Here is a 24,951-nt window from a genome sequence, read left to right on the forward strand (position 1 = left end):
CCGGGAGGCCAAGCTGGGCTGGGAGGGGGTGGCACTGGTACAGCCCCTGAGGGCAGTCCTCAAACACTGACACGTGTGTGTCAGAGAATAAGCCAAAGTCCTGCTTACATGGTGCGCACATTCCCCAGCAAGTCCAACATATAAACGGTCACTGCTGGGCCAGTCTGGACTCCCTGCACAGCCTGGGAGCCTCTCAGAGCTTGGCCTGGGGGCAGTGACTTCCACCACCACCACCTCCAACCAGCGCCTCAGTCCAGCTTCTCTTGGTCTCTAGGGTCCCTGCCTGGATGTCCTCCCTTCTTCAACTTGTACCCAGCAGCCTGGCAGAAAGCCCACCTGAGCCCACTCTTTCACAACCTCCGCTTTCTACTGCCCCCAGGGTCCCTGACTGGTGCCCTGTGGCTGAGGACAGCACAGTGGGTGTTTCTAGGGGCCCTGGAGGACTCTATTCCTTCCCTTTGCTTGGCCCCACATTCAGGGGGAGCCCTTCAGCTTCTGCACCCTGAGACCGTTTATGGAGGAAGCATGTGAGGGTGTGCCAGGCCCCCTCACTGTGCTGACCAGGGCCCCTGCAGCCACATTTCACCCTGACTGCTCTGCTCCAAGCCAAAGGGGACCCCACAGATTCTGAGCCCCTCTCTCATTTTCACACGGGAAAACCAAGGTCATGATGAGAGCAGAGGGGGCTAGGTCACACAGTGCCGGCCAGGAGGACCCAAGTCTCAGGCCACTGCAGGGTCTGCTCTCTCCACCACCTGCTTCAGCCTCCCCAGTGCAGCTCAGGCCCAGGCAGGGCCGCAGTACCGAGCAGGCTGCCCTGAGGCAGAGCCTACTCTCTGCCCCCAGTGATGCCAGTAAGGGGGTGTTTTCACTCCTGGGGAGGGCCCAGGCGTGCAGAGCCAGTGGCAGCCAAGACTCCCACCCACGTGAGCGGACAACAGCTCCCTCTGTGCTGACATCAGTGTACCCAGTGCAACCTGTGGCGTGTCAAGCACAGCTGTGTCGCTGTGCTCATGGTTGGGGTCACTGCGTCTGTCTGAGAAGCTGTGTGTATGTCAGCACGTATAACACAGCAGGTGAACATCATGACATGGAACCGACGGTGTGTGCCCTGTGCGTGCCCCACGTCTGGACACCAGGCCCTACCTCTTTGATTCTTTCAATGGCATAAGTTAAGGTCAGTGGGCAGACCAGCCTTGGAAACACCTCCTTTCCTGAGGGAGAGGTGGCATGGCCTGCAGCCAGCTCATGGCTGGCCAAAAGCAAAGCATATCCCAGCAGGGCAGCCCCTCCTGTGTCTGACCTGAAGCCAGGAACAGACACATTACTGGAGGCTCTGACCACTCTGGTAGGGGTGTCTGAGGGAGCCCCAGTAATGTGCCACTAACCTCTGACCTTCCAGGCTAACCCTTCCTGGTGCAATGGTGCTACAAAGCAGACCCTTGCACCAGACAAGCTGTCTTGGGCACGACAACTGTATCCATCCGGCGTGCATGCTGCAGGCCTACAGGCCCGTGTGTCTATATGTGTTTTGTGCACAGGCCTTGGTGGTGTCTTCAATCCAGGCTGTCGTGTAAGTGAGTACACACACTGTGCCTGTTTGTGGCGAGGTGTCGGCATCAGTGCCCGCACCTGTCCTGTGCAAGCAGCCTTGGGAGCTGCTGTACGTGCGTTGGGCCTGAGCACACGTGTGCGCTGCTGTCTGTGTGCTTTTGAGAAGGCATGCATCCGTTGTTGCTGTGGGTGCTCGTGTGGGCACGTGTGTGTGCCGTGCCCACACCTGTGGGGTCCCTGTCATCTGTCCCTGCATGCCTTCCCGCGTCTGGGCAGGTCTGGGCCCGCTCTCCCAGCCCTTCAGGCACCTGGGGTGAGCACATGAAAACGGAGGCCGAGAGGGCAGGCCCAGCCCTGCACCTGTGGTCTCAGGGACACAGTGCTTTCCTCCGCATCTCTCTCTTCTTCCAGCCTCACCTCTGGGTCTCTCTTCCTGGGGTTTTAGCACATCTGGTGCTCAATAAATGACTGATTGGTGAAAGGATGAAAAGGGGGCTCCGAGGGGGCGGGGGCGGTCTGGAGAGGAGGTAGGCAGGCCCTCCAGCACGAAGTGCAGGCCAGAGGGGCGGTCAAGGCTGGCCGAGCCGAGGTTGGGGGCAGCAGGGTCTGCGGGCCGCCCCCGCGCTCCCCGGGGACGTCTCGGGTCACCGTCTGCACCGCCGGCCGCGCCGCCCCGCGGGTTATTTATGACCCCCTCTCCCTCCCTGGCGGCGGCGGCGGCGGCGGCGGAGGGCCCCGCGCGGGGGAACCGCGAGCAGCGATGGCTCCGCGGAGGCCGGCGGGAGGGAGGGCGGGCGGGGGCGGAGCCTCCGCAGGCCGGAGGAGGGGCTGCAGTCGCCCACCCCACCTGCGTTCTCCGCGGGGCCTCCAGGCCTGAGGACCAGGCAGCGGGGATCCTAGCGCCAACATTCTGTCCCTCGGACCTCTGGCTCCAGTCTGAGAAGAGTGGAGGAACGTGCGGGCTCAGGTGCCAGACCCGGACACAAATGGACAGGCGGGAGGAAGTGAGCAGATCCTCCTGGGAAGGATATGATGTGCAGGAGTGAGGATGCCTGGTCCCCTCGGCATGGGAAGGTCGCTCTGTGCCCCGTGGGCAGAGGGCTCTGTTTCCCAAGAACAGGGGGAAACACGTGGGGGCTGGGGAGAACTACCCTGACCGGCCAAGACCCCGCACAGCCCCTGGAAGGGGAGGTCTCCTTGGAGTCAGGGAGTGGCCCTAAGAGAAGAGAGGGTCCTGTAGGGAGCTTTGGACCCAGTGACGGTCTTTTCAGGAGGGAACCCTGGTTCTCCAAAGAGGGCTGCAGCCAGATGGTGCCACTGAGGTCAGTCTGGGTGAGCTAGGTCAGCTACCACACTTTGCCCGCTGGACCCCACCCCTGAAAGCCAGAGTTGCCCCCCACCCCCCCGGCACTCCTTAACCGTTGTGGGCCGGTGTGTGATGCAAGGTGAGTGAGGGGTGGCCTTGCAGAGGGGATGGGAGGCCCCCCTCCTCAGGCTCAGGACAGAGGAGAGGCCTGGCCTGACAGCTGCCTGATAGCTTCTCAGATCTCGAGATGTGCTTTGCCAGCCTCCCCTCCCCAATCTCCTGTGAAAGTCAGGGGTTAGGAGGCCTGAGGCTCCGCAGACAGGTGTAGGCAAACATTAGAAGAGCTGGGTGGAGGCTGTCTTTTGACTGCAGGGTCAGGGCTGTGGCCAAATAGTGGGCACACAGGCCCATCCCGCTAGGCCTCCAGCTGAGCCCTGATGGCCTCTCCACACTGAGCTATGACCACAGGTTAACATGACGGCTCCTGCATGGGCCTTGGCTCTCAGGCAAGGACAGCCTCCTGCATCCCTTAGACATGGAGGCATCACACCTGAGAGCAAGACATAGACCACAGAGGCTGGGTGTGGGGGGAGCTCCGCAGCTATCACTCCTGGGGTCAGGTATGTGCAAGTGTCCATGTTACAGACAGGGCAGGGGGGCCGAGGGTGGTGAAGTAAGGAGGAGTCACTCACATTCACACCCATATTCCCACCTGCCCCTTAAATTTCTGCAGACAGATGTACAAGAGTAAAGTTAGCCCAGACCTCACTCCCCAGGTTTGTCTTAGGGCTGGCTTAGATGAGGATGAGGTGGGCAGCTCAGGAAAGCAGAGTGGTCCCCAACAGGCAGCCACATGCCCGGCTGGTGCTGGCGTCTGATAGGAAGGGAGTGGGGTGGAGTGTTCCCTCACTCCCAGCCCCTCCCTTGCGGAAGGTGCAAGCACTCCTATGGTCCAGCTCAGACCCCCCCACCCCCCACCAAGAGCCTGGTCAGGAGGATGCCATACGGGTGCCCTGCCAGGTGCATCTCAGAGGGGCAGGGGCAGGGGTCTGGGAGCATGGTTGGGATCTGAGGCTACTTTCCAGCTTGTCCAAAATGGCACACCAGAGAAAAACAAGGTCTCGGCAGCTACTATCAAAGCCACCAAGGTTCTCAGTTTCTCTTCCTAATTGTCCACTGCAAGGCCACCATGCTGACCTGCAGGGAGGTGTGGGTTGATCCCAGGGGACAGCTGCTCTCATTCCAGGCTTCTACCAAGGCTGACCTGCTCCCACAAGGCACGGAGGTGGATGTGGATGCGCAGGTCCCTCGTCCCCAGATCTGCACACAGCAGGGAGCAGCAATGTGCTCATATTCAGCTGCCTGTCCTCCTCTGCACATCCCCCACCCCTCACCCGGATCGGGTCTAGCCCACGTTCTTGCCCCACCCAGTGGCTCAGATACTGTTTGCAGTGGAGGCAGACAGCCTGGATTTGAAACATCAGGACAGTTACTTGGTCTCTTTGCATCTGGCCTTCCTCATCTGTCAGATGGGTATAATAAAGGAAAACTCATATTGGGATGATCAGGTGAAGGAAGGCATGTGAACTGCATGATAAGGGGGCAATAATTGATGGAACTGTCGTCGTTGTTATTCACAGACCACGAACCCTCCCCAACACACTTGCCGAGACCACACACCAGAAACCCACAAGGCACACCCTGCAGACACAGAGGAGACCACCCACGCGCGCCCCACTGATGCCCACCACCTACCCAGAGCTGCCAGCTCACACACACCCTCCAGGCAAGCGGCGATTCCGATCCCGGATCCGCACCTTCTCAAGGAGCCAGCCCCGGCCCGACGTGGAATCCGGGACTACAGGCTGGGGCGCCCAGGGACTCCCTCAGCAAGGGCGCGGTCCTTGAGCGCCGCGTCTCGCTGGCATCCGTCCCCCCCCCCCCCCACACACACACACACACCGGCCTCCTTTCCTCCTATTCTCTCCCATTCGGGAATAGGGCAGAGGGTGCAGCCGCGTCCCGTCGCCCCTGCCGCGCCACGCGTGAGCCCAGTCGGCCGTCACGCACCCCCTGCTGGAGCCCGCACCGCCCGCTCGCCGCGCCGGGGCCGTTTAAATGGGCCAAGTTGTGGCGGCGGCGGCGGCCGCGGCGCGAGTCTCCCAAGTCCCCGCCGGGCGGGCGCGCGCTGGAGTACGCGGGTGCGCGGCTGGGACGGCGGGGCGGGGCGGGGGCCTGGGACCCCCGGGCGGGGCACGCGGCCCGAGGCTCCGCAACTCTTCACTGCCCGGCTCGGCCCGGCCGGCGCGGCAGCGAGCCGGGCGCGGGGCGGGCGCGGGGCGTACGGGCGCAGGTGGCCCAGCGCCCCGTTGAGCCCCAGGGCCCTGGAGCTGCGGCGCTGGGCAGGTCGATCAGGGATCGATACAGCTCCGGCAGCACCATGTCTCAGGCAGCTGAGGCCCCGCCAGCCGGCCGGGCAGCGGTCTGAGGTGGCCCGGCTGGGGCGTAGCAGCGGGGAGGGCGGGTGCACGGCCAGGAGCCTCCCCGGCCCCCGCCCCCGAGAGCCAACTCCAGCCCGGGCCGGAACAAGTTGCGCCCGCGGCGGAGAGCTAGGCTGCAGGCCCACCGGCCCACCATGCCGGCGGTCAAGAAGGAGCTCTCCGGCCGCGAAGATCTCGCCCTGGCTCTGGCCACCTTCCATCCCACCCTGGCCACGCTGCCGCTGCCGCCGCTGCCCGGCTACCTGGCGCCCCTGCCCGCCGCGGCCGCCCTGCCGCCGGCCGCCTCGCTACCCGCCGCGACCGCGGGCTACGAAGCGCTGCTGGCCCCGCCGCTGCGCGCCCCGCGCGCCTACCTGAGCCTGCACGAGGCCGCCCCGCACCTCCACCTGCCCAGAGACCCTCTGGCCCTCGAGCGCTTCTCGGCCACCGTGGCCGCGGCACCGGATTTCCAGCCGCTGTTGGACAACGGCGAGCCGTGCATCGAGGTGGAGTGCGGCGCCAACCGCGCGCTGCTCTACGTGCGCAAACTCTGCCAGGGCAGCAAGGGCCCGTCCATCCGCCACCGCGGCGAGTGGCTCACCCCCAACGAGTTCCAGTTCGTCAGCGGCCGCGAGACGGCCAAGGACTGGAAGCGCAGCATCCGCCACAAAGGTGCGGCCGCCGTGGGGGCGCGGGCCGCTCCGGTCCCTCCCCTCCGCTCCCCGAGGACCCGTGGGTGCGGACCCCCCTCGTTCTGCCACCTGGGAGACCCCACCTCTGCCTAGCGAGGGCGCTGCGCCTCTGGGGCCACCGCAGGGACACCCCCTTCCCCCAAGCACGGTCGCCTTGGTGGACCCGGGCAGGGCGCCCTCGGCCTTCCCGGTCCCCCCAGCGCTGGCCGCACGAGCCGGCGGCTCCTTCCGCCCGGAGGGTCTTTGCGGGATTCCGGGGCGTCGCGGCTCCGGGGAAGTTTACGGGGACTCGGGAGAGCGGGCGGGAGGCCGGCTGGGCGGGATACTGCCCTTCGGGGTCGAGGAGGCACCGGCTCTGGCTGCGGTGGTGGGGCACGCGTGCGGCCGGGTGCGGACGCCCGCTGGTAGAACGAAAGGCAAGGTGCGGGGGGGGGGGGCGCGGGCAGGGGGGGTGCCGCGGGGGCGCGCGTCGGGGCGGGGGCGCGCGCGGAGCTGAGCGGCGGCGCGGCTGGGAGCTGCCGCTTGGGCTCCCGCAGGAGTCTGGCTCCAAGGGCGGGACGCGCGGGCGCCAGAGCGGGCATGCGGTGGGGGGGGGGGGGGGGGCGGTACGCGGGTGAGCGCCAGGCCGGGGGCGGGAGGTGGTTAGAAAGTTAGGGAGCCAGTCACGCTTGTCGACTTCCGGGCTCGCGGCTCGGCGGCGTGAAGCGCAGTCCCGGGTCCTGAGCGCGCCGCTCACCTGCACCGGGCCCGACCCTCCCCGGCCCAGCTCCGGCTTTCGGCAGGCGGGCTTGGAGCGGGGGCAGCGCGGGAGGAGGGGCGCAGGGGGCGGGGAAGAGGCCGCCCTTGGTCAGGGGAGGGCGCTCGTCCGATCTTGAGTTTCTGAGCTCCGCAGATACCCGCCGCGTCCGCGAGGGTGGGGTGGGCGGCCAGGCCGGACGGTGGGTTCGGAGGTTGGACGGAGGTGGGGGTTCATACTCGCGGCGGGAGGGACCCTTGCCCCTGACATCGCTCCGGAAGCGTGCCCGCGTGCCCGGCCCCTCCTGTGCCCAGCCCCGCTCTCTCACCGGTCCTGCCTCGGCTCTCCTCGCAGGGAAAAGTCTGAAGACGCTTATGTCCAAGGGGATCCTTCAGGTGCATCCTCCGATCTGCGACTGTCCGGGCTGTCGAATATCCTCCCCGGTGGTGAGATGAGGGAGAAACGTTGGGGTTTGGGGGTCTTGTTTCTTCCCCGCGGAGCTTGTGCCTGTGTCTTCTAGGATCATTCCTGACCTCAACCCTGCCCGTGAGCAGGAGGGAGCCCCCAGGGGCAAATGGAGGAGACGGCTTCGGGTGGGAATCCCAGGGCACTGGAGCCCCACCCCCTCGATGCAGGGCAGAGTCCTAGCTCTCCTCTCCTTGCGAGTCTGGGAGCTGCTTCTCCTGAGGACCTGGGGACAGCCCACAGGGTGAAGCACTTCTCCCTGGACAGTCTCATCTTATTGGAGCCTGGGGACTTTGCCTTGTCACAGGTGGGGGGGGGGGTCACCATGTCCGCTGGCCCAGCCTGGGAGAGGGGCCCGTCCTAAGGGAATGCTTGTTCCAGGATGTGACCGTGTCTGCTGGCCTGGATGTACGTTCTGGGGTGGCCTCAGGCTTGGATGTGAGTGACGTGCATCTCTGGGTGCCCAGGGCTGGAGCCCTACAGGGCAAGGTCCTGGATGTCCAGGAGTGCCTGGGGATACAATCCAGTTGGGGGAACAGCAGGTGCAGTGTGCGGGGAGCTGGTGTGGGGCCTCCAACCCAGGATAGACAACTCTTGACCCCTCATTAGCCTAAGGGAGCAACAGAGATGGGGCCCGCGCCTGCCCCTGAAGCACTGCCTTCCCCATCGCGTGCCCTGCAGACAGCAGTGGTTGGAGTGTTGACCTGAAAAGGAAATTGAGTCTTGAGAAAGACAGTTTGAGCCCCTAGGGGAGAGCCCATTAGGGCCATGGCTCTTGGCACCACTCAGCAGCCCCCTCTGCCAGGAAGGCCCGAGAGGACCCTGTCGGCAGCCTTCAGCTTGTTTACTTTGGACTGGTGGAAGGGTGGGGGAGGGGATGTCCTGGATTCCTCGTGGGCCCTGGGGGTGGGCAAGCTGGGAAGCCACACACAGAGCTGTAAAGACACACAAGTTGAGCAGGGGAAGAGGACACAGCTGAGCCTCTCCGCGTGCCCGCCCCACACACTGTCTAGCATGAGCTTGTCCTACTCACGGGCACAGCTGCCTGCAGAGCCTCCAGGCAGAGCCTCCAGACCGAGCCTGTGCACGGGCAGCCCACCTTTGCCTGCTGCCACCATCCCTGCCTGAGGCAGAAGGCTGACTTCTGCTCCACTTCCCGAGCAGCTGGTGTCTGAGAGGACCCCCTCCAGGCTGGGCTCGGTTTTCTGCTCAGGTGGGAGGAGCCCTGCCTCTCCCACCAGCCCCTTCTCAAGGTCTCCCACAGGAGCGGGGTGGGCAGGTGGCCCGGGCCCAGCTTCAGTCCCCTCTAGGACATTGCTTGGCAGGGCTCCCTACCTGTTAGGGGCTCCCAGGTCCCTGCCCTGCGTGAGGGCTGGCTCAGATCTAGGCCTGCCTCTTCTGAACCTGATCCCGCCCAGGCACATCCTTGCACCCCTCCCTTAGGAAGAAAGGAGTTTCATGGACCCCCTTGTCATTCCAGCCCCCACCCCTTCTACACAGAGACTTTTTTCTGCTAGTGCCCACGGCCAGGTCCACAGGTGTGTGCACACTTCATGGTCACAGAATATGGGGTGCACGCGGTGCGGGGGTCACGCACTCGGCCTCCACGCACCCACCCTCGCTGTCGGAGGAGCCAGTGCTTGGCTGGGGCAGGGGCTTAGCACCCAGTTCTTAAGTTTGTGTGCTAAGGGGTGAGCGGCTGAGGTCTCTGGTGTGCATGAGAGGCATGTCTGTTCCCTGTCCTTGGCCGGGGTCAGGGTTGCCCATCCTGGTCTCTCTTCCTCAGCCCCCGTCCCCACCAGAGCCATCCTAGGCCACTGTAGCTGGTCTGGCCTCACCCCAAGTGGCAGTCTTAATGCTCTGTTTCCCTCTCCTCTTCCTTGTCGCACAGATGAGAAGCAGAGGGAAATGCATTCACTTTTTTCTGAAGAGAATAGTTTAAAGCGGAAAGGCAGGAGAGGAGGTCCTAGTACTGGGCTACAGCAGGCTGGAGAAGGACAGAGCTGAGGGACTCTGCAGCCGAGCACACTCCTGACAGGCCAGGGCTGCTGGAAACCCTGCCCTCAGAGCCTGGCCTGCGTGAGCCAAGGTGGGCGGTCACCGCGCCCCCCGGCCCCCCGCCGCGCCCGAGCTCTGCTGGGGCTGGTGTAGCACGGGACCGAGGCCAGGGTCTTGGACGCGCAAGGCGGGCCCTCTCCTCTTGCAGGCTGACCCCTGATTCCGCTGCCCCCTCCACCCCACCCACCCCCGGTGCTGCCGGTCTCTCTCGCTGAGTGTGTGTTGCAGAGAGAACCATGGCGGGCCTCCTGGGTGGATCTGTGAGGGCAGCTGTAGCGGAGGCTGTAGCTCAGGCCTTGTCAGGGCCACGGCCCCAATCTGGGCCTGGGGTGGGCCGTGTGTCTGCAGGTGAGGATGGTCTGGGCCTGAAGAGAACCTTTCCCCTGGAGGATAGGACTGCGGTGGCCACACACAGCTGCCCTTCTGATCCAGGGTGACACTGCGCAGGGAGGGGCAGGAGGCCCCTGGACACTTTCCTGCCCAACTTCCTGCAGGTGATGGGGACACGTCCTGGCAACAGGAGGGAGGGGTCCTAGGAGGCCCCCATCACTGAAAAGATGAGGGAGAATTAGATAATCCCCCGGCCCCTGCCGCCTCCCTGAACCAGTCACCTGTACTTAAAAAAGAAAAAGCCTCCTGCCCACCAGAAAATAGGAGCTTTTGTTCCCTGGGGCGGTGGGACCTGTAGACACAGGCGGGTGCCGCGCTGCGCAGGGCCCTGAGCGGGAGCCAGCTGCGGGGGCCCTGCGTGTGCACCAGGCCTGTCCCCGCTGGCAGCGCGGGCGCGCGGCGGGGGAGAGGCGAGCCTCGTGAGGAAACTCTGAATCTCTGAGTTCCTGACCTAGGGCGTCCCCCCACCCAGGGCCCACGGGACAAAAGGTCTCAGCTGCCAGGGGACCTGTGAACCAAAGGCCTGCAGTCTGCCCGGGGTCAGGCCCCGGCCCCAGGCTGAAGATCCCCCGGAGCGGGGCTCCGATGGGCACTAATCACAGAAAAGGGGCTTGGCGTGGAGAGGAGGTTCACACACAGTCTGGGGGGGATTGCCAGGCAGACGCGCAGGCACAGGTAACTGCACGTTGAGTGGGGACAGGACACAGCGCCCTGCGGCGCTCTCGGCCCTCAGGGCTCCCCGGAGCTGGGAAGGCCGGGCCGGTCTCCAGCAGGCTGAGCGCCTGTGGAGGGGGCGGGACCGAGTGTGGGGTCTGGACGAGGCGGTGCCCACACCCACACACCTCGGCCCCGCCAGGGCGGCGTGGAAGGCCGTCTCTGGAGGGGTTCCTGACGGAGGCCTCGCCCCCCTGCTCTTGTCTTGGCCTCTGGCCGGTGGTGACGGTCCTGGAGGCTGGAGGCCCCTCCACTGTAGGTGGGGGTGCCCAGGAGGCTGAGTGACACAGTTTGGCCTAACCTCCCTCTCCTCCCTCCCTGCCCAGAACCGGGGGCGGCTGGCAGACAAGAGGACGGTGGCCCTGCCCGCCGCCCGGGTCCTGAAGAAGGAACTGACGCCCAGCTTCTCAGCCAGTGATGGTGACAGCGATGGGAGCGGCCCGGCCTGTGGGCAGCGGCTGGGCTTGAAGCAGGAGGACGACCCGCGTGTCCGTATCATGAAAAGAAGGTACTTCGAGGACCAGGCTGGGAGGGCACGCGGGCTCTGACAGGGGTGGGGACATCAGGACCGGGGTCTCCAGGCAGCTGAAGGCCAGGTCAGGCCTGGAGGGGGCCTTTGCCCAGGGAACAGGGCCCCGGTTTCGCTTGTTGTGTCTCCGTGGACGCAGACAGCTGCCACCGCTGAAACAGAGCCTGGACCCCCAGGGACATGCTGCCAGATCGCTGCGAGCCCGCCTTGACCCCTCCTGGGGACCAAGTGTCAGGCCAGGACTCGGGTGGCATCGCTGGGGAGCAACAGCGGTTATGGCCAGAGCGGGCCGGGAAGGGTCGGTGCCGAGGATGGACGGGGCCGCTGGGTGTGAGGAAGGAGGAAGGCTCTAGGAGGAGGGTCTGGTGCCGCCACAGTCAGGCAGGGAGAGGGGAGCAGGGCGGGCCCGCACGCTCTCTCTCCCTGGAGTGGCCGCTCCCTTGGCTTCTTACTGTCCCTCCCAGGCTGGGGGCCACCCTTCCTGACCTCCCACCTTCTCCCCTCCCGGCAGAAGCCCCTCCCTCAGTCCACTCCCCTCTTTTTCCATCCACCCATCCATCTGTCCATCCATCATCTGTCTGTCCGGCATGTCTTATGCCTCCCCAGAATTTCTTCCTGCTCAGTCTTTTAACATGTTCCAGTTTTTCCTGCCCTAACCCTAACCCGCTGGACACCCAAGACCCGCATCCCAGGCCCACTCCCACCTGTGCTGAGGTAAAGCGCCACGTGGGCCTGCCACTGCCCTGCCTCAGCCCGAGGGTCTTGTCAGGGACACTGCTGGGGTGAGAGTGCAGGCGCAGGGCAGAGCTGTTTCCTTACGTGACCTCTCCTACATCTGCTGTGTGACGGTCCCTTTCGGGAGGCGGGTGGGTGGCCGCTGGGACCCAGGGGCCACCACTGGAGCTGCTGGTGGCCGTGGGGCTCATGCCCCGACCTGGTTCCCAGCCCTCCTGGAGCAGTTCTGCAACTAGGAATTTGGGTTCAGTCACGCAAGTGACGTGTGCAGAGGACGTCGCAGCCCGCACCCCCAGCCCCACGCGGGGGCTGCTCTGGGTTCACCGCAACAAGAAGTGGAGACATGGGGCCTCACGTGTGTCCTTCCCAGTTCCTGTCTGGTGCGGCCGGGACCTGGCTCTGCTCTGCTCCTGTCCTCGTGGCAGCCACTGGCCTGTTGAGCTGGTACCAGATGGTGCTGGAGGCACTTCTGAGCCAGCCCAGCTCCCTCAAGGCTGGCGCTCCGGGGCAGACTCGGGACATGCCACATACACATCCTGCCGTCCACGTGCCAAGTCCCGGAGGCCACACTGACCCTCTGCTTCTCTCCTTGCAGAGTCCACACCCACTGGGATGTGAACATCTCCTTCCGAGAGACGTCCTGCAGGTAGGGCCAGGCCCGGGCCAGGCTTCCCCCACGTGCTGTGCGTGGGCAGGACGGAGCCTTGTTGCTCCACGTCCCCTGGGTCTGCTTCTAAGTCTCTCCAGCCTCCCTCCCCTCCTCTCCTTAGCCCGTGGTCTGTCTGTGGACCTGTGCCTGGGCCGTTACAGCAGCACAGATGTAGGTTCTGGACTGCCCAACCCTGAAGCCAAGGTGTGTTCACTCTTCCACATTTGAGCCTATCTTCCCCAAAATAAGGCCATGACCACCCCCTCCCACCCTCCCAGAGACCCACCAGGATGTGAGAATGGTGCTGTGTGAGTAGGGTCTTGAAGGATGCATAGGAGCTCACTAAGGAAGGACGTGGAGGAATGAGGGAAGGGGATGTGGGAAGGGAGGAGGGGAAGCTGGCAGGCCTGGCTCAGCTGGATGCTAAAGGGCCGTTGATGCTGGGCCTGTTGGGCCTGGTCCTTCAGGCAGTGGGGAGCCACTGAAAGTTCTTGAGCAGGGGAGTGACTGTATATCTTTTGACCAGGTCCTGCTGGAGGCCCAGCCCAGCAGGTTGGGGGTTTGCTCCAGTCCATGGTGATCCAGGCATGGTAGAAGCAGGGAGGCTGAGGGCCTGCCAATCCAAGATGTAGTAAGGAGACAAAAATGAGGGGACCTGTCGAGGAGGTTGGGGGGTGCCAAAGAGACCCAAGTCCCCCATTTCAGAGCGGCAGGGGTGAGCAGTCTGTGGGGAGAGCCCAGGCTGTGGTGTCTGGTCGGGGGGTCGAGTCTTGGCCCAGGGCGTCCAGGGAAGGCACAGGAAGGGCCCCACCGAGCAGGCAGTGGGCACCCAGCGCTGAGGGGCCCGCTTGCAGCCTGGCTCTGTGCCAGATGTGTTAGTATTTACGTTTCTGAGAATGTCTGGATCCTGGAGCCAAATTACAATGAGAATGTCTTTAAACTTATTTCCACCTCGTTTTGAAGTTGCCTGCTCAACTGATCATTTTTATGAACCGTCATGAACATTGATGACATTTTATGAGCCTTTTACTTCGGAAGCTACAGGATAAATTTGTCAGCGAAGCCTGTAGGGAAATCCCAGGCTGCGCCTCCCCGGCCTGCAGCCCCCTGCTCACCCTGCCTGGCCATGGGATGTGGGAGAGGGCCCGGATGTCCAGATGCAGGGCACCCCGAGTAAGAGGCCAGGTCCCAGCGTGGGGTGGGGGGGGCTCCTTTGGCCCAGCACAGGCCCTCAAAGCAGCTGGGGTGATTTTCTGGATTTTACCAGAGGGGATATTGGAGGGGGGGGCCTCAGCCAACAGGACTTACAGCCCCTCTGCCCCTCCCCCACCACTGCTGCGCACCGCGGTGTCTGGCCAGGGAAGGCTGGGTGAGCACGCGGCCCAGCAGCCTCGCACTGCCCCCGCCCCGGCTCTGTGTTTGCCTCTTCCTGGCTTCTTTTGGCCCCAGCCATGTGTCTTTCTGTCTCTAGTCTGCTATCTGTGCGTCAGGCTCTGTCCATCTCTTTGCCTGCTGTTTCCATCCTTTCTGTCTGTCCAGTAGTGCCTGTCCGTGTCTACCTGTCCATCTCCATCTGTCTCGCCATCTGACTTCATCTATCAACCTTCATCTGTCTGGCCATCAGTTCCATCCATCTGTGCATTCATCCCCGTCCCTCTGTCTGCCTGACTCTGCAGTGAACCACCTGCCTGGTTGGAGGTCCCCCTTGGGCCCCATGCATCCTGGGCAGCAGGCAGGAGATGTGGTCCCTGCCCTCCTGAGGGCCCTGAGCTGCCCAGGAGATGGATAAGGACTGGACCGTGTACCAGGCACTGGAAGAGCCCAGGGGGCCCCTCGTGGGGAGATGGGGTCTGATGGTTCACACGCTCTCAGTCTGGTGTGTACAAAATTTCTTCACAGTTCTTTCCATAAAGCCTGGCATAATTTGTTCTGTGAATGACCGAGTGACCACACAGGTTTTCTGGGGCCGGGCCAGGCTGCCTTGGGGCCCACAGGGCAAACCCCCAAGGCAGGGAGCAGGAATTTGGTGGGCGGACTGTGCCCTGATTCCCACCAGGCATCACCTCCATGGGGCTGCAGCACCACCCGAGTGCCTGAATGACCAGCGAGTGGAGGAGCTGTTGGCCACAGGGGTGGTAAGGGGGGCAGACAGGAAACAAACTGGTGCGGCCTGACCCTACCCCTCAGTCTCTGGGGAGTTGGTCCACCTCCTGCAGGAGTCCTGGGGACACCAGAGTTCCTCAAGGGAGAACTCCGTGGCGGCAGCAGAGCGCCACTAGCCACCGCCACCCCTCCCCCCCCCCCCCCCCCCCGGCCCTCTCCCTGGTGCTGAGGACAGCACTTCTCTCTTCCACAACCCCCTCCCGCCCCCACATTGATGAGGATGATAGAGGGGATGAGAATTGCTGCCAATTAATCCCATAAAGCACTTACTCCCCGCCCCACCCCACCTGCCCTCTTGTTTGCATGGGTGGGGAGGGGCTCCTCTCCTCCAGGGAGAGGGGGTTGGGGATGGGGAGAGAGCCTGCACCAGGGTCTCCCAGCGGCTCTAGAGCCCAGCCCTGGAGGCTTTGCTACTGAAACTGATCTGCTTAGGGGCCAGCTCCGGGTTAGCCTGCTGCAGCCGCCCAGGCCAGGGGGGTTGGGGGCTATTTAATGAGGCTTAGGGTTGGTTCCCAGGTCACTCGGTGGAGGCCCCCCTTGCAGTGGCCCAGCCAGGAGGCTGCTCCATTACAGGTGGGCTGGGGAGCAAGGGTGCTGGGGAGGGAGTGCTGACGTGTCGTACCGTGGGCTGGGGTCCCTCCCTGCTCCTGTTCTGTCCCATCCCAACTTCCTGCCACTCCAGGCTACATCTGCAAGGTGGCACGGGTAGCCCTTCTCTGTACTGAGGGAGATGCTCTCAGGACCCCAAGAGCCAATGGGGTGGGGGGCCATTTCCTCCTTTTCTCTGGGGTTTTGTGATATAGGCATCGAGCTTATGTGACAGGAAGGAAACGAGGGAACAAAGTTGAATCCATGTTCATCCCAAGGTTCTTGGTGGGAAGCCCTGGGGAGAGCACGCAGGGGACCACGATGGGCGTGTGTGTCTGCAGGCCTGTGTCAGTGTGTGTGCACCCACGTGTGTCCCTGGACGTGCACACACCTCACTGGCTGCAGACTTTGGTCTCAACCTCGGTTTCCTTATTTGAAGAAGCTGAGAGTCCGCGGGTGGTTGCGGGCTTCAGCTGAAACAGCACGTGCACGGAAGTAAGCGCTGGGTCCACGTGTCCTCTCTGGCAGTCTGGCCCCCAGGAGCAGGCACCCCACCCTGGCGGGGGCCTGGCTGCCCCCCAAGGCAGGAAGCAGGGACGCGGTAGCTGGTCTCTCTGGAGAGAGCGTTGCCGGAGGAGCCGGCCCTGCACTCCACGCAGACCCTCCCTGGGAGCAGCAGTGGGGTCTGAGCGCAAGGCCTCCATGTTCCGCAGATACTTGGCAGGTGCTGGTGGTCCCAGGTGGGGCCTGCGCAGGTCAGGGTGAGGCGCCACACCCACTAGGAGGTGGAGATGCTCACGCACGCACGCACACTCCAGCTCAGGCAGGAGCCCCGCGGGGTCTCACCGCCCGGGTCTCGCTTCATTGCAGCCAGGACAGCGACCTGCCCACCCTCGTCTCCAGCGTGCACCGCAGCCGCCTCGTTATGCCCGAGCGTCAGAGCCGCTGTGAGTTCCAGGGAGGCAGCGTGGAGATTGGCCTGGCAGCTGCAGGTGAGGAGCTGGGGCAGTGCCGGGGGTGAGGGCAGGGCTGCCGGGGCCGCGGCAGCTCAGCGTGAGGACGGCCGCCCCACAGCCAGCCCTCCCTGCGTCTCTGCTCAGCGGCGCTGGATGCCGCCACCCCCAGCAGCCTTGGCGGGCAGCCAGGGAGGCCAGCGGAGGAGGCGGGAGGTGGCGAGGCCGGCTGTCCCCTGGGGGCTCCGTGTGATGGTAATTGTGTTAATCCCGGCCGGCCGGGCAGACAGAAGGCGGAGGCAGTGGCTCCACCGTGGCTGCTGCTGGGGTGGGCTTGGAGTGGCCGAGGCCACAGCGACGCCCCTGCTCCCAGGGGCAGATGGAGGCAGGACAGTCAGGAAGTGCCGGCCTCACAAGAGGCTCAGGGGGGCACACCTGGGAGTGGCTCCTATGTGGGCAGGGACGTGCTCCGCACGCACAGAGTACCCACTGAGCCCAGAAAGCAGGGGCCCCAGGAGGGAAGGGGTCCACGCCCTGAGAGCAGTGGGGCTGGGACCTCGACCTCTGCAGTGGTGGGGCAGGAGGGTACTGGCCCAGGAGCTCTGTCCCTGAGGAGGGGTGGCTCCTGGAGGCAGCAGGAGCTCAGAGGGAGGGGGCAGCCTGGGGACCCACAAGGCACCTGTGCAGAGAGTGGGCACAGCTGAGCTTTGGCTGAAAGGGGTGGGGTGCTGAGAGGAGCTGGCAGGGGTCCCTTGCTGCTCTATGGACCAGGGCAAACCTGGAAAGTTCCCAGCAGTGGCTGCAGCTCTGAGGAAGGCTGGGCAGGGGATGGTCCACCATCCTGGGACCCTTGAGTACCCCCGTGAGGGCTTCCAGGTGTGTCTATGCCTGGGTAGGCCTCTGGGCGGCGGGGGGGGGGGGGGGGGGGGGTTGCTGCTTCTGGAGCCGAGCTGGAGGCACTGAGCAGGCGGCTGATAAAATCTAATTGCCCCATCGATCAGGCGCACCTCCGGAGCCCCACGGTGATTGAGATATTCTGAGCGGCCTGGCCTCCCTGCAGCTTGTACGTGCGAAAACTGCCCCATGGTGTGGGGCCTGAGTGCACGTGTGTGCCCTGGGCCCAGCCAGAGGCCGGGGTATCCACATACACCCGTGTGACACGCGTGGGTCAGGATGCCCTCCCTCTCTTCGTGCTCAGGTGCAAGGCCCAAATATGACCATTTCAGGGGTCACACGTGGTCTGTGTGAAGTGCCACATGTGTCCTGTGTCTGGGTTTCGTCCGAGTCCTGCCCTCTTCTTGGGACTCCAGTTCTCATCAGCTTCCACGTCTTCCTGCCGGCCCCTGGGTGGAGGCCTTCATCTGTCCTCACCTCCTCCTCTCCAGGAGCACGTGTCAGTCCTGTTTTCACCTGGGCAGGAAGGGTCGGGAGGACTGGGCTCAGGGCAGCCCTGCAGACATCCTGTGACTGTGTGTGTGTCTGCTTCTGGCTCTGCAGGTGTGTCTGTGAGTAGATGTGGCCTCATCAGGGCCTGGCGAGTCCCAGGCCCCCACAGCAGGACCTCCCTGCAGCCATGGGCCTGGGTCTCACTGTGGGGTCCCCCTTCCAGCCCCCCCAGCGCCTCTCCCGGGCAGAGAGGAGCCCCCGCCCCCCGACAGAAAGGAGAGGAGGACTTCCACTGTGGAAAACGGGAACCAGGTCGCAGGGAAGTGAGAGCCCTGGGTCGTTCGCCAGGTCCCGGAGGGCTGCATGCAGGGTGGGGTGCGGGCAGCAGGTGTGGACCCAGTGCAGACCCACCTCCAGGCCTGGCACAGCTGGACGCGGCGGCCCTGCCGGCCCTGCTGACTGGAGGCTCTTCGGCTTCCTCAGGGGCCTCGTGCCGGTTGAACACCCCTCACCCATCCTGCCAGGTCACTGAGGTAGTGGGGACTTCGTCCTCATCCCTCTCGGGGCAAGGTCTGGGGCTAGGCCACTGGGCCCAGGCCAGTGGCAGGAGGTGGCCGAGATCAGTAAGTTATTAGCACCATTCTGTCAGCTGTAAAGCGGAGACTGACCGGCACTCCGCTGCTGCTGCACTTCCCCGCCTGCCAAAAATGACAGGTTAAGGGACTAAGAGGAGGAGTTAGGCTCTGGAGCTGATGACAAGGGCTTCTCAGGGGCTCCCCTTGCCAAGGTGTCATAGTGGGTCAGGGTCACAGATGGGGTGGCCCCTCACCCCACCCACGCAGACAGCCCCGTGAGGATGGAGAGGGGCCGGGAGCACAGGGTCTGGACTGGAGGCCAGCGCTGAGGTGGGTCCCGGAGACTGAGACAATTGCTGAGGTGTTCCGCAGAGCCTGCCCAGGCCTCGGGCTCCGGAGGGAGCCTGGCGTCCGGGTGCAGGGTGTGCGGCGGACGGGGGCCCGTGCCAGGGGCTGGATGAGTGTGGTTTGGATGTGAGACCTGAGAGAGGACTTCAGGGTAGGGGTAGGGCAGGCCTGGGCCACATGAGGGGCTGCACACGGTGGGTGAGGCTGCTGGGGGTGCCTTTGGCAACTTAGCCCAGCTGGGCAGGTGGGTGTGTATGTGACAGGCCAGGCCAGGCCAGGGCAGTGGGTGGGCTTTCTGGGGGCAGCGAGGGGTGTGGCTGGGGGGCGGGGCCCAGGAAGGATGGGTGTGGCGGGTGTGCCTGACCTCCAAGGCCTGTGGTCTCTAGGAAGAGGTTGGGGTATCCTGGCATGGCTCCCTGCACTGCCGGTCCTCACCCGTATCCTGGGGGGAGAGATTGGTTTCCGGTCAAATCAGGGTGTTGAGGAGGGCTCCTTACTCTGCAGAGGAGACGAGTCTGGCTGGCGGGGGCAGCACAGCACCTATGGGGTCCTGAGTTGCTACCTGGGGCCACAGCCATGAATCTCCCATCACCGCTACACACACACAGCCCAGAGCCCAGGGTGTAAACTCTCTGGCCTGGGCAAGGCTTTAACCTGGCAAGGACCCAAGGGCACCCCTGAGCAATGAGGGGTGTGGTTCTGGGCTGAGCTGGAGCTGGGCCGGGCCCGAGGCCAGTGTAGGGGTGAGCCTGAGCTGTTCCCGCCTGGCCCCTGTGAGCCCTGAGACGCAGGGTGGGGTTCACTCTGCCCTCTCCCAGGTGACCTGTTGGGCAAGAGGCTGGGTCGCTCCCCCCACATCAGCAGCGACTGCCCGTTGGAGAAGAAGGCCCGAAGCAAGTCCCCCCAAGGTGTGAGCCCGACCCCGGGGGTGGGGGGACAGGCCCTGGAGAGGGAGGGGGACAGCCTGCGCCCTTTCTTTGCAGGGCGGGGTCAGCCCAGCAGCAGCTTCTAGGAGGGGAGCCCCTGCCTCCCCCCCTCGGCAGGGTCTGAAGGGGAAGCCCCCCCTCCTGTGCTTGCCCCACGCAGAGACCCTGTTGCTTCCAGGACTCGGGCCCGGCATGGCGCCCGAGGAGCACTACCGCCGGCTGGTGTCCGCCCTGAGTGAGGCCGGCCCCTTTGAGGACCCCCAGCGTCTCTACCACTTGGGCCTTCCCAGCCACGGTATGTCACCCTCCCCACGGCGTGAGTGTCCACCATGTGTGCTGGACTCTCCCTGTCCTGAGAGGTCTCTGCTCACCCTGAAAAGGGGCCCTGGGGTCTTGGGCTGCTGACACCAAGGCTGGGACTGGATGCGTGTCTTTCAGCCCCTCAAACCTCAAAAGCCTTTGTAGGTGGGCAGTGCAGCGCACCTCCTCCTCCCTCTGCCCAGCGCAGCTGCTCGTTTGGGAAGATCTTGGGGTCCCCCACCAACAGGTCTCCCACAGACTCTCCCAGCAGGGGCTCCAGTGGCCACTGTCATTTCGCAGATGAGGAGGCTGATTCTTGCAGGAGCCCAAGCAAGAGTGGGCGGTGGGCATTTCACCAGGCCCACCCACCCCTCTCCAGGATACACAGGCCCTCGTGGCCCCCTGGTCTGGACAGCGTGGTCTGGACGCTGTCATCCTTCCTGGCTCCAGCCGCAGTTAGGGAACGAGCATGTGTGTGAGAATGCCAGACCCCGCCTCGGGGAGGCCACGAGCAGGGCAGCAGTCAGCCCCTGGACGGCCACTGTGGATATCCGTCCAGGAGCAGGACGGGCGGCAGTTCAGGTCTGGGTGCTCAGCCTTCACTGGTGCTCAGGAGAGGCTCTGGCCGGAGGCGCCATGCCTGTCCCACCCGCTCCCAGACAGGACACTTGGAAGGCTGCCTGCCACCACAAGGGCACAGTCTGGCACCCTGTCCAGCTGCAAACAAGCCTTGCAGCCCCCAGCCGTGGGGCGGGGGGGCGGGGGGCAGGGGAGTCTTTCTTTACTGGCTGGAACTGGGCGGGGGGTGGGGCTGGCGGCTGGGAAAACGGGCCGGATTTCCTCTCCTTACACAGGCACTGTCCCCCAGGGCAGTCAGCCACCGAGAGCCTGAATAATTCACCAAATGTTAATAATTTAAAAATCTTCCTTTTTAATTGCTTTCTCTGCCCTGCCTGGGGCCGGCTCCGCTGGCCTGCGCGAGGGAGGGGCGCCGGCCGCGGGGAGCGGCGCGGAGCCGGGCTGTCAATCAGGCCCCCGCCCGCCGCCCCCGCCGGAGCCCAGGGTAAATAACCCAGGCCGCGGGCGGGCGGGGGCGCTGGGCCCTGCCGGGATCGATGCGGGCGGCCGCGCCGGCTGGGCTCTGTGGGCTGGCACCCGGCCCGGGGCAGGACCCACCTCCGCTTTTCGGGTAATTAATTTATAAACAGGCGGTGGCGGCGGAGCCTGCACAGTGAGGGGCTGCGCGGGGGGGGGGGGGGGGGGCGGCCGGGAACTCTGAGCTCTGGCCCTGAGCAGCACAGAGGGCCGGGGCTGGGGACCGCACGTGGACCCCGGGTGTTACCTAGGAGGGGGTTGCAGTCCTGCCCCGACTCCTGGACAGGTCCCACTGCCCTGACCTGGGGCCTTTGCACGACCCTCCCCTCACGGGCCCCCGCAGGCTGGCTTTCAGCAACCTCCTCTGTGGTCTGAGTCAAGGTTCCTGCACCCCGCCAGACTACTCTGCCTGGGGCCTGTTCCTCTCTCCATCCCAACCATCCCCATAGCCCTTATAAATGTTCGCCCGGCCCCCGTCCTAAGACCCGTGGGTGCTGCCAGCGGGCCTTGCGCTGGGCTGTCTGGTGTCAGCCCTGCCCTATGGCCCCTGCTCATCTTTCTGTCCCAGTGACCAACCAGCAGGGTCGTGGAAGACTGTGCTCCGGGTCTCCGTGTCCTTGGCCATCGTCCTGTGCTCAGCAGGGTGGGGGACATGAGAGCCTGGTAGGGGCTGGCCTCTGGGTCACTGCTGGTGCCTCCCCCTCCCCAGATCTCCTGAGGGTCCGGCAGGAGGTGGCAGCAGCAGCTGTAAGGAGCCCCAGCGGCCTGGACGTCCACCTGCCCTCGCCCACGGCAGGTCAGCGTCGGAAGCAGGGGCTGGCTCAGCACCGAGACGGCACAGCCCCCGCTGGCGCCCCGTCCTTCTCAGAGAGGTATGAGGGTGCCTGCACTTCAGAGAGGCCCCCGCACTCCCTGTGCTTGTTTCTGGGCTGCAGACCTGCGATTGGCAGACCTGTCCCCTGGTTTCTGCAGGTCACGTCCATAGCCCACACCTGCCCACCACCGCTGCACAGCGCAGGGTCCGGAGGGAACTGGGCACTGTGCTCGGGCCTGGGTTGGTGGCCTGCTCTTCAGCAAGGACCTGGTGCCCCTAGCCGGGCAGAGGCCCGGGAGCACATTCCTGGGGTAGAATGTGTGGGGCTGACCGCCCTTCTGGGTGGGGTGTGTTTCCACTGAGCAGCTGTGGGGAGCGCTGAATCCAGGTGCCCCTGAGGCAGCTGAGGGCTTTACTCCCCCAACAGGTAAGGGAGGGGTCTTGAGGCAGATGGGGGGGGGGGCAGCGCGAGGTCTGGGAACCCCCAAATCGGAGGAGAGCTGGGGGGAGAGTCCCCCCAGGAGCACCGATTCGGACAGCCGCACCGCTGGCGGCACAGAGGAGGCCGCCAGGGCTTGTAGGGTCCGTGAGGCCCGCGGGCGGGGGCGGGGGCCCTTGGGCTGCTCTCGGCCTCCCCCGCCCCCGCGCGGGCTTCGCCGCAGCCGCCGCCTCCCGGACCGCGGCTAATGGGGCCGCGTCGGCGCAGGATTGGCGGGAGGGGGCGGCGGGGGCGGCGGGGGCGGGGGCCCCGCTTGGTAATTACCGCCGCGGTCGCCGCCGCCCGCCGGGCCAGCGCCTCCGCGCCGCCGCCGAGATTAATTGGCGCCGCCAGCGGGGGCGGGGGCGACCCGAGCCGCGGCGGGCGCGCATCGACCGCCCGCGGGGCCGGCAATTAGCAGAGGCGGCCGGCGCGGGGGCGGGGGCTCACCGCCCTGCTGTCCACAGGGAGCTGTCTCGGCCGCCCCCCTTGCTGTCGCCCCAGAATGCCCCCCACATCGCCCTGGGCCCCCACCTCAGGCCCCCCTTTCTGGGGGTGCCCACGGCCCTGTGCCAGACCCCAGGTGAGGAGTAGGCGGGGGCGCCACCCTGTCCGCCGGGGGTGGGCTGGGGAAGGGCTGCTGATGCGGGGCCATCCGGCTTTGTCTGTCACCCACCCCGTGTCCGTCGGTGCTCGCGCCCCTGCCCCTGTTGGAGCCAGGGACGGACCAGGGCGGGCTTGGGTGGCCCTGGACCACTCGGCCACTTTGGCCTCGCGGTCTGTTCCCTTCCTACCAGGCTACGGCTTCCTGCCCCCTGCCCAGGCGGAGATGCTCGCCCGGCAGCAGGAGCTCCTGCGGAAGCAGAACCTGGCCCGGTAGGTGCTTCGGCCCGGGGGGGGGGCGGGGTGGGAAGTGGCACTGCCGTGCGGGCTGACCCTCTGCGGTCTGTCCCCACGGCCAGGCTGGAGATGTCTTCGGAGCTGCTGCGCCCTAAGGAGCTGGAGGGTGCGCACCGGCCGCAGCTGCTGGCGCCCGAGGCCGCTCTGCGCCCGCCCGATGGTGCCGAGGAGCTGCAGCGGCGCGGGGCCATGCTGGTGCTGAGACACAGCTCCGCACCGCTGCTGGCCCTGCCCCCCCAAGGACCCCCCGGCCCTGGCCCCCCCAGCCCGCCCCGGGAGCCTGCCCGCCGAGCTCCGCGGAAGGGGGGCCCCAGCCCTGCCTCAGCCCGGCCCAGTGAGTCCAAGGAGACCACGGTGGCTGCGCTCTGGGCACAAGACGGCTCTGAAGATGAGCCCCCCAAGGACTCAGACGGAGAGGACCCCGCGGTGCTGGCTGCTGGGGGCCAGGGCCCTAGCCCAGACCAAGCCCCAAGTGGAGGGGCCAGCTCTGAGGGGAGGGCTCTTCTCTCAGGGTCCATGCTGCCCCCTCCACTGCCCCTGGGCTTGCCTTACGCCGTCAGCCCCTACTTCCACACAGGTGGGCACCCCCCGCATGCCTTTAGATCCCTCCGTGGGTTGGAAGGAGACCCTGTTCCCCGTCCCCCACCCAGGGTCTCAGGGAGGGTGTCCATGGGGAGAAAAATCCCTTTCGGTCACTAATCCAATATTTCTGAACAAGCAGGGTGAGCAAAAGTCAGCAGACAGGGTGGGAGCATAGGAAAAAAAAAAAGATGTCCAGAGTCTTAGTAACACCCTCCCCCAACGCAGGCGCCACGGGGGGCCTCTTCATGGATGGGGAGGAGGCCACAGCCCCCGAGGATGTCAGCAAGTGGACAGTGGACGAGGTCTGCAGCTTTGTGGGGGGCCTGTCCGGCTGTGGAGAATACGCACCGGTGAGGGGGACCCCTGCCCAGGATGGCCCCGAGTGCCCCCATTCCCCAGCACTGCTTCCTACCCGAAATCTCCCCTTCTCAAAAACTTGGGGGGGGGGGAGGAATACTGGTACCTGCTTCCCCCTTCCCTTCGTCAGGGTTTCTGCCTCCAACATGGACGTATACCCAACACAAAGGAGATTTCCCTGTCATTTGACATTTTTTCTGCAAGCTGCACCAACAGCTCCTCTTTGGTTCTGCTTTCTTTGGAGAGCCTTGAGGCCACCCCAGGACACACAGCCCTGGCACTCAGGCCCTAACACTGTGCCCCCCACCCCCAGGTCTTCAGAGAACAGGGGATTGATGGGGAGACCCTACCCCTGCTGACAGAGGAACATCTCCTGACCACCATGGGGCTGAAGCTGGGGCCTGCTCTCAAGATCCGGGCCCAGGTGAGCGCCTGCTGGGGGCAGTGGTCTCCAGACAATGCAGGGGCAACACCGAGGCTCTGCGTGTGGCTGCAGACCGGCAGCCCCACAGGCCACACCCAGACCCCTCTCTCCACAGGTGGCCAAGCGCCTGGGCCGCGTCTTCTACATGGCCAGCTTCCCCGTGGCTCTGCCGCTGCAGCCACCCACACTGCGTGCTCCCGAGCGGGAGCTTAACTTGGGGGAGCAGCCCCTGTCCCCGGCATTGGTCCCCTCCCCCTATGGGGGGGCACACCCCCCTGCCGGTCGAGCCTCTCCCAAGCAGGAGAACGGAACCATGGCTCTGCTCCCAGGGCCAGCAGACCCCTCCCAGCCTCTGTGCTGAGCTGGCGTCAGACCCCTGTCCTTCAGTGCCAGCTGCTCCCAGGCAAGGGCCCCTCCCCTGACAGGCTATCCTCTTTCAGTTTTGGATGCAAAAACAATTTTTAAAAGGAAAACACGTGACTTAAGAGCAAAGGAATGAGTTTCCAAAGACTCTGGCGATGCCTGTAGGGCCTGGTGCAAACGGCTTGGGGACCGAACCTGGGGGCTCTGTACGCTGGACAGCTGCAGACAAACCAAAGACAGAGGCGACGCAGAGGCACCTCAGGCCACACAGCGCCAGCTGTGCCCACTGCACGACTGGCACCCCAGCCCCAGGTGGAGCCCCATTCCAGGTCAGCTTCCCTCACTGTGTAGGTGTGTTTCACCCACTGCCATGAGCTGCGGTGGGAGGCTG

General features: G+C 65.0%; 1 protein-coding gene across 1 annotated transcript; it reads left to right on the forward strand.

Annotated features, from left to right (window-relative positions):
- Nucleotides 1-5,495: 5,495 nt before the first annotated feature.
- Nucleotides 5,496-24,930, forward strand: SAMD11 (sterile alpha motif domain containing 11). Its single transcript, XM_057749382.1, has 14 exons — nucleotides 5,496-6,012; nucleotides 7,123-7,214; nucleotides 10,722-10,903; nucleotides 12,255-12,305; nucleotides 15,930-16,051; nucleotides 19,140-19,229; nucleotides 19,408-19,542; nucleotides 21,352-21,514; nucleotides 22,402-22,517; nucleotides 22,732-22,810; nucleotides 22,897-23,411; nucleotides 23,642-23,766; nucleotides 24,087-24,197; nucleotides 24,313-24,930. Exons 1-14 carry the CDS (start codon nucleotides 5,496-5,498, stop codon nucleotides 24,556-24,558), a joined length of 2,544 nt encoding a protein of 847 aa, XP_057605365.1. The 3' UTR covers nucleotides 24,559-24,930.
- The last annotated feature ends 21 nt before the right edge of the window (nucleotides 24,931-24,951 follow it).

Source organism: Hippopotamus amphibius, chromosome 1 (genome assembly GCF_030028045.1).
Source record: "Hippopotamus amphibius kiboko isolate mHipAmp2 chromosome 1, mHipAmp2.hap2, whole genome shotgun sequence".
In the NCBI taxonomy this organism is placed as follows: domain Eukaryota; kingdom Metazoa; phylum Chordata; class Mammalia; order Artiodactyla; family Hippopotamidae; genus Hippopotamus; species Hippopotamus amphibius.

Excerpts from the sequence above, each read along its gene's own strand:
- SAMD11 (XM_057749382.1), top strand. The coding sequence starts at position 5,496 with ATGCCGGCGGTCAAGAAGGAGCTCTCCGGCCGCGAAGATCTCGCCCTG. Across the intron at positions 19,543-21,351 it reads CTTGGGCCTTCCCAGCCACG|ATCTCCTGAGGGTCCGGCAG; the intron begins GTATGTCACCCT and ends CCCCCTCCCCAG. Across the intron at positions 23,767-24,086 it reads GCTGTGGAGAATACGCACCG|GTCTTCAGAGAACAGGGGAT; the intron begins GTGAGGGGGACC and ends CCCCACCCCCAG.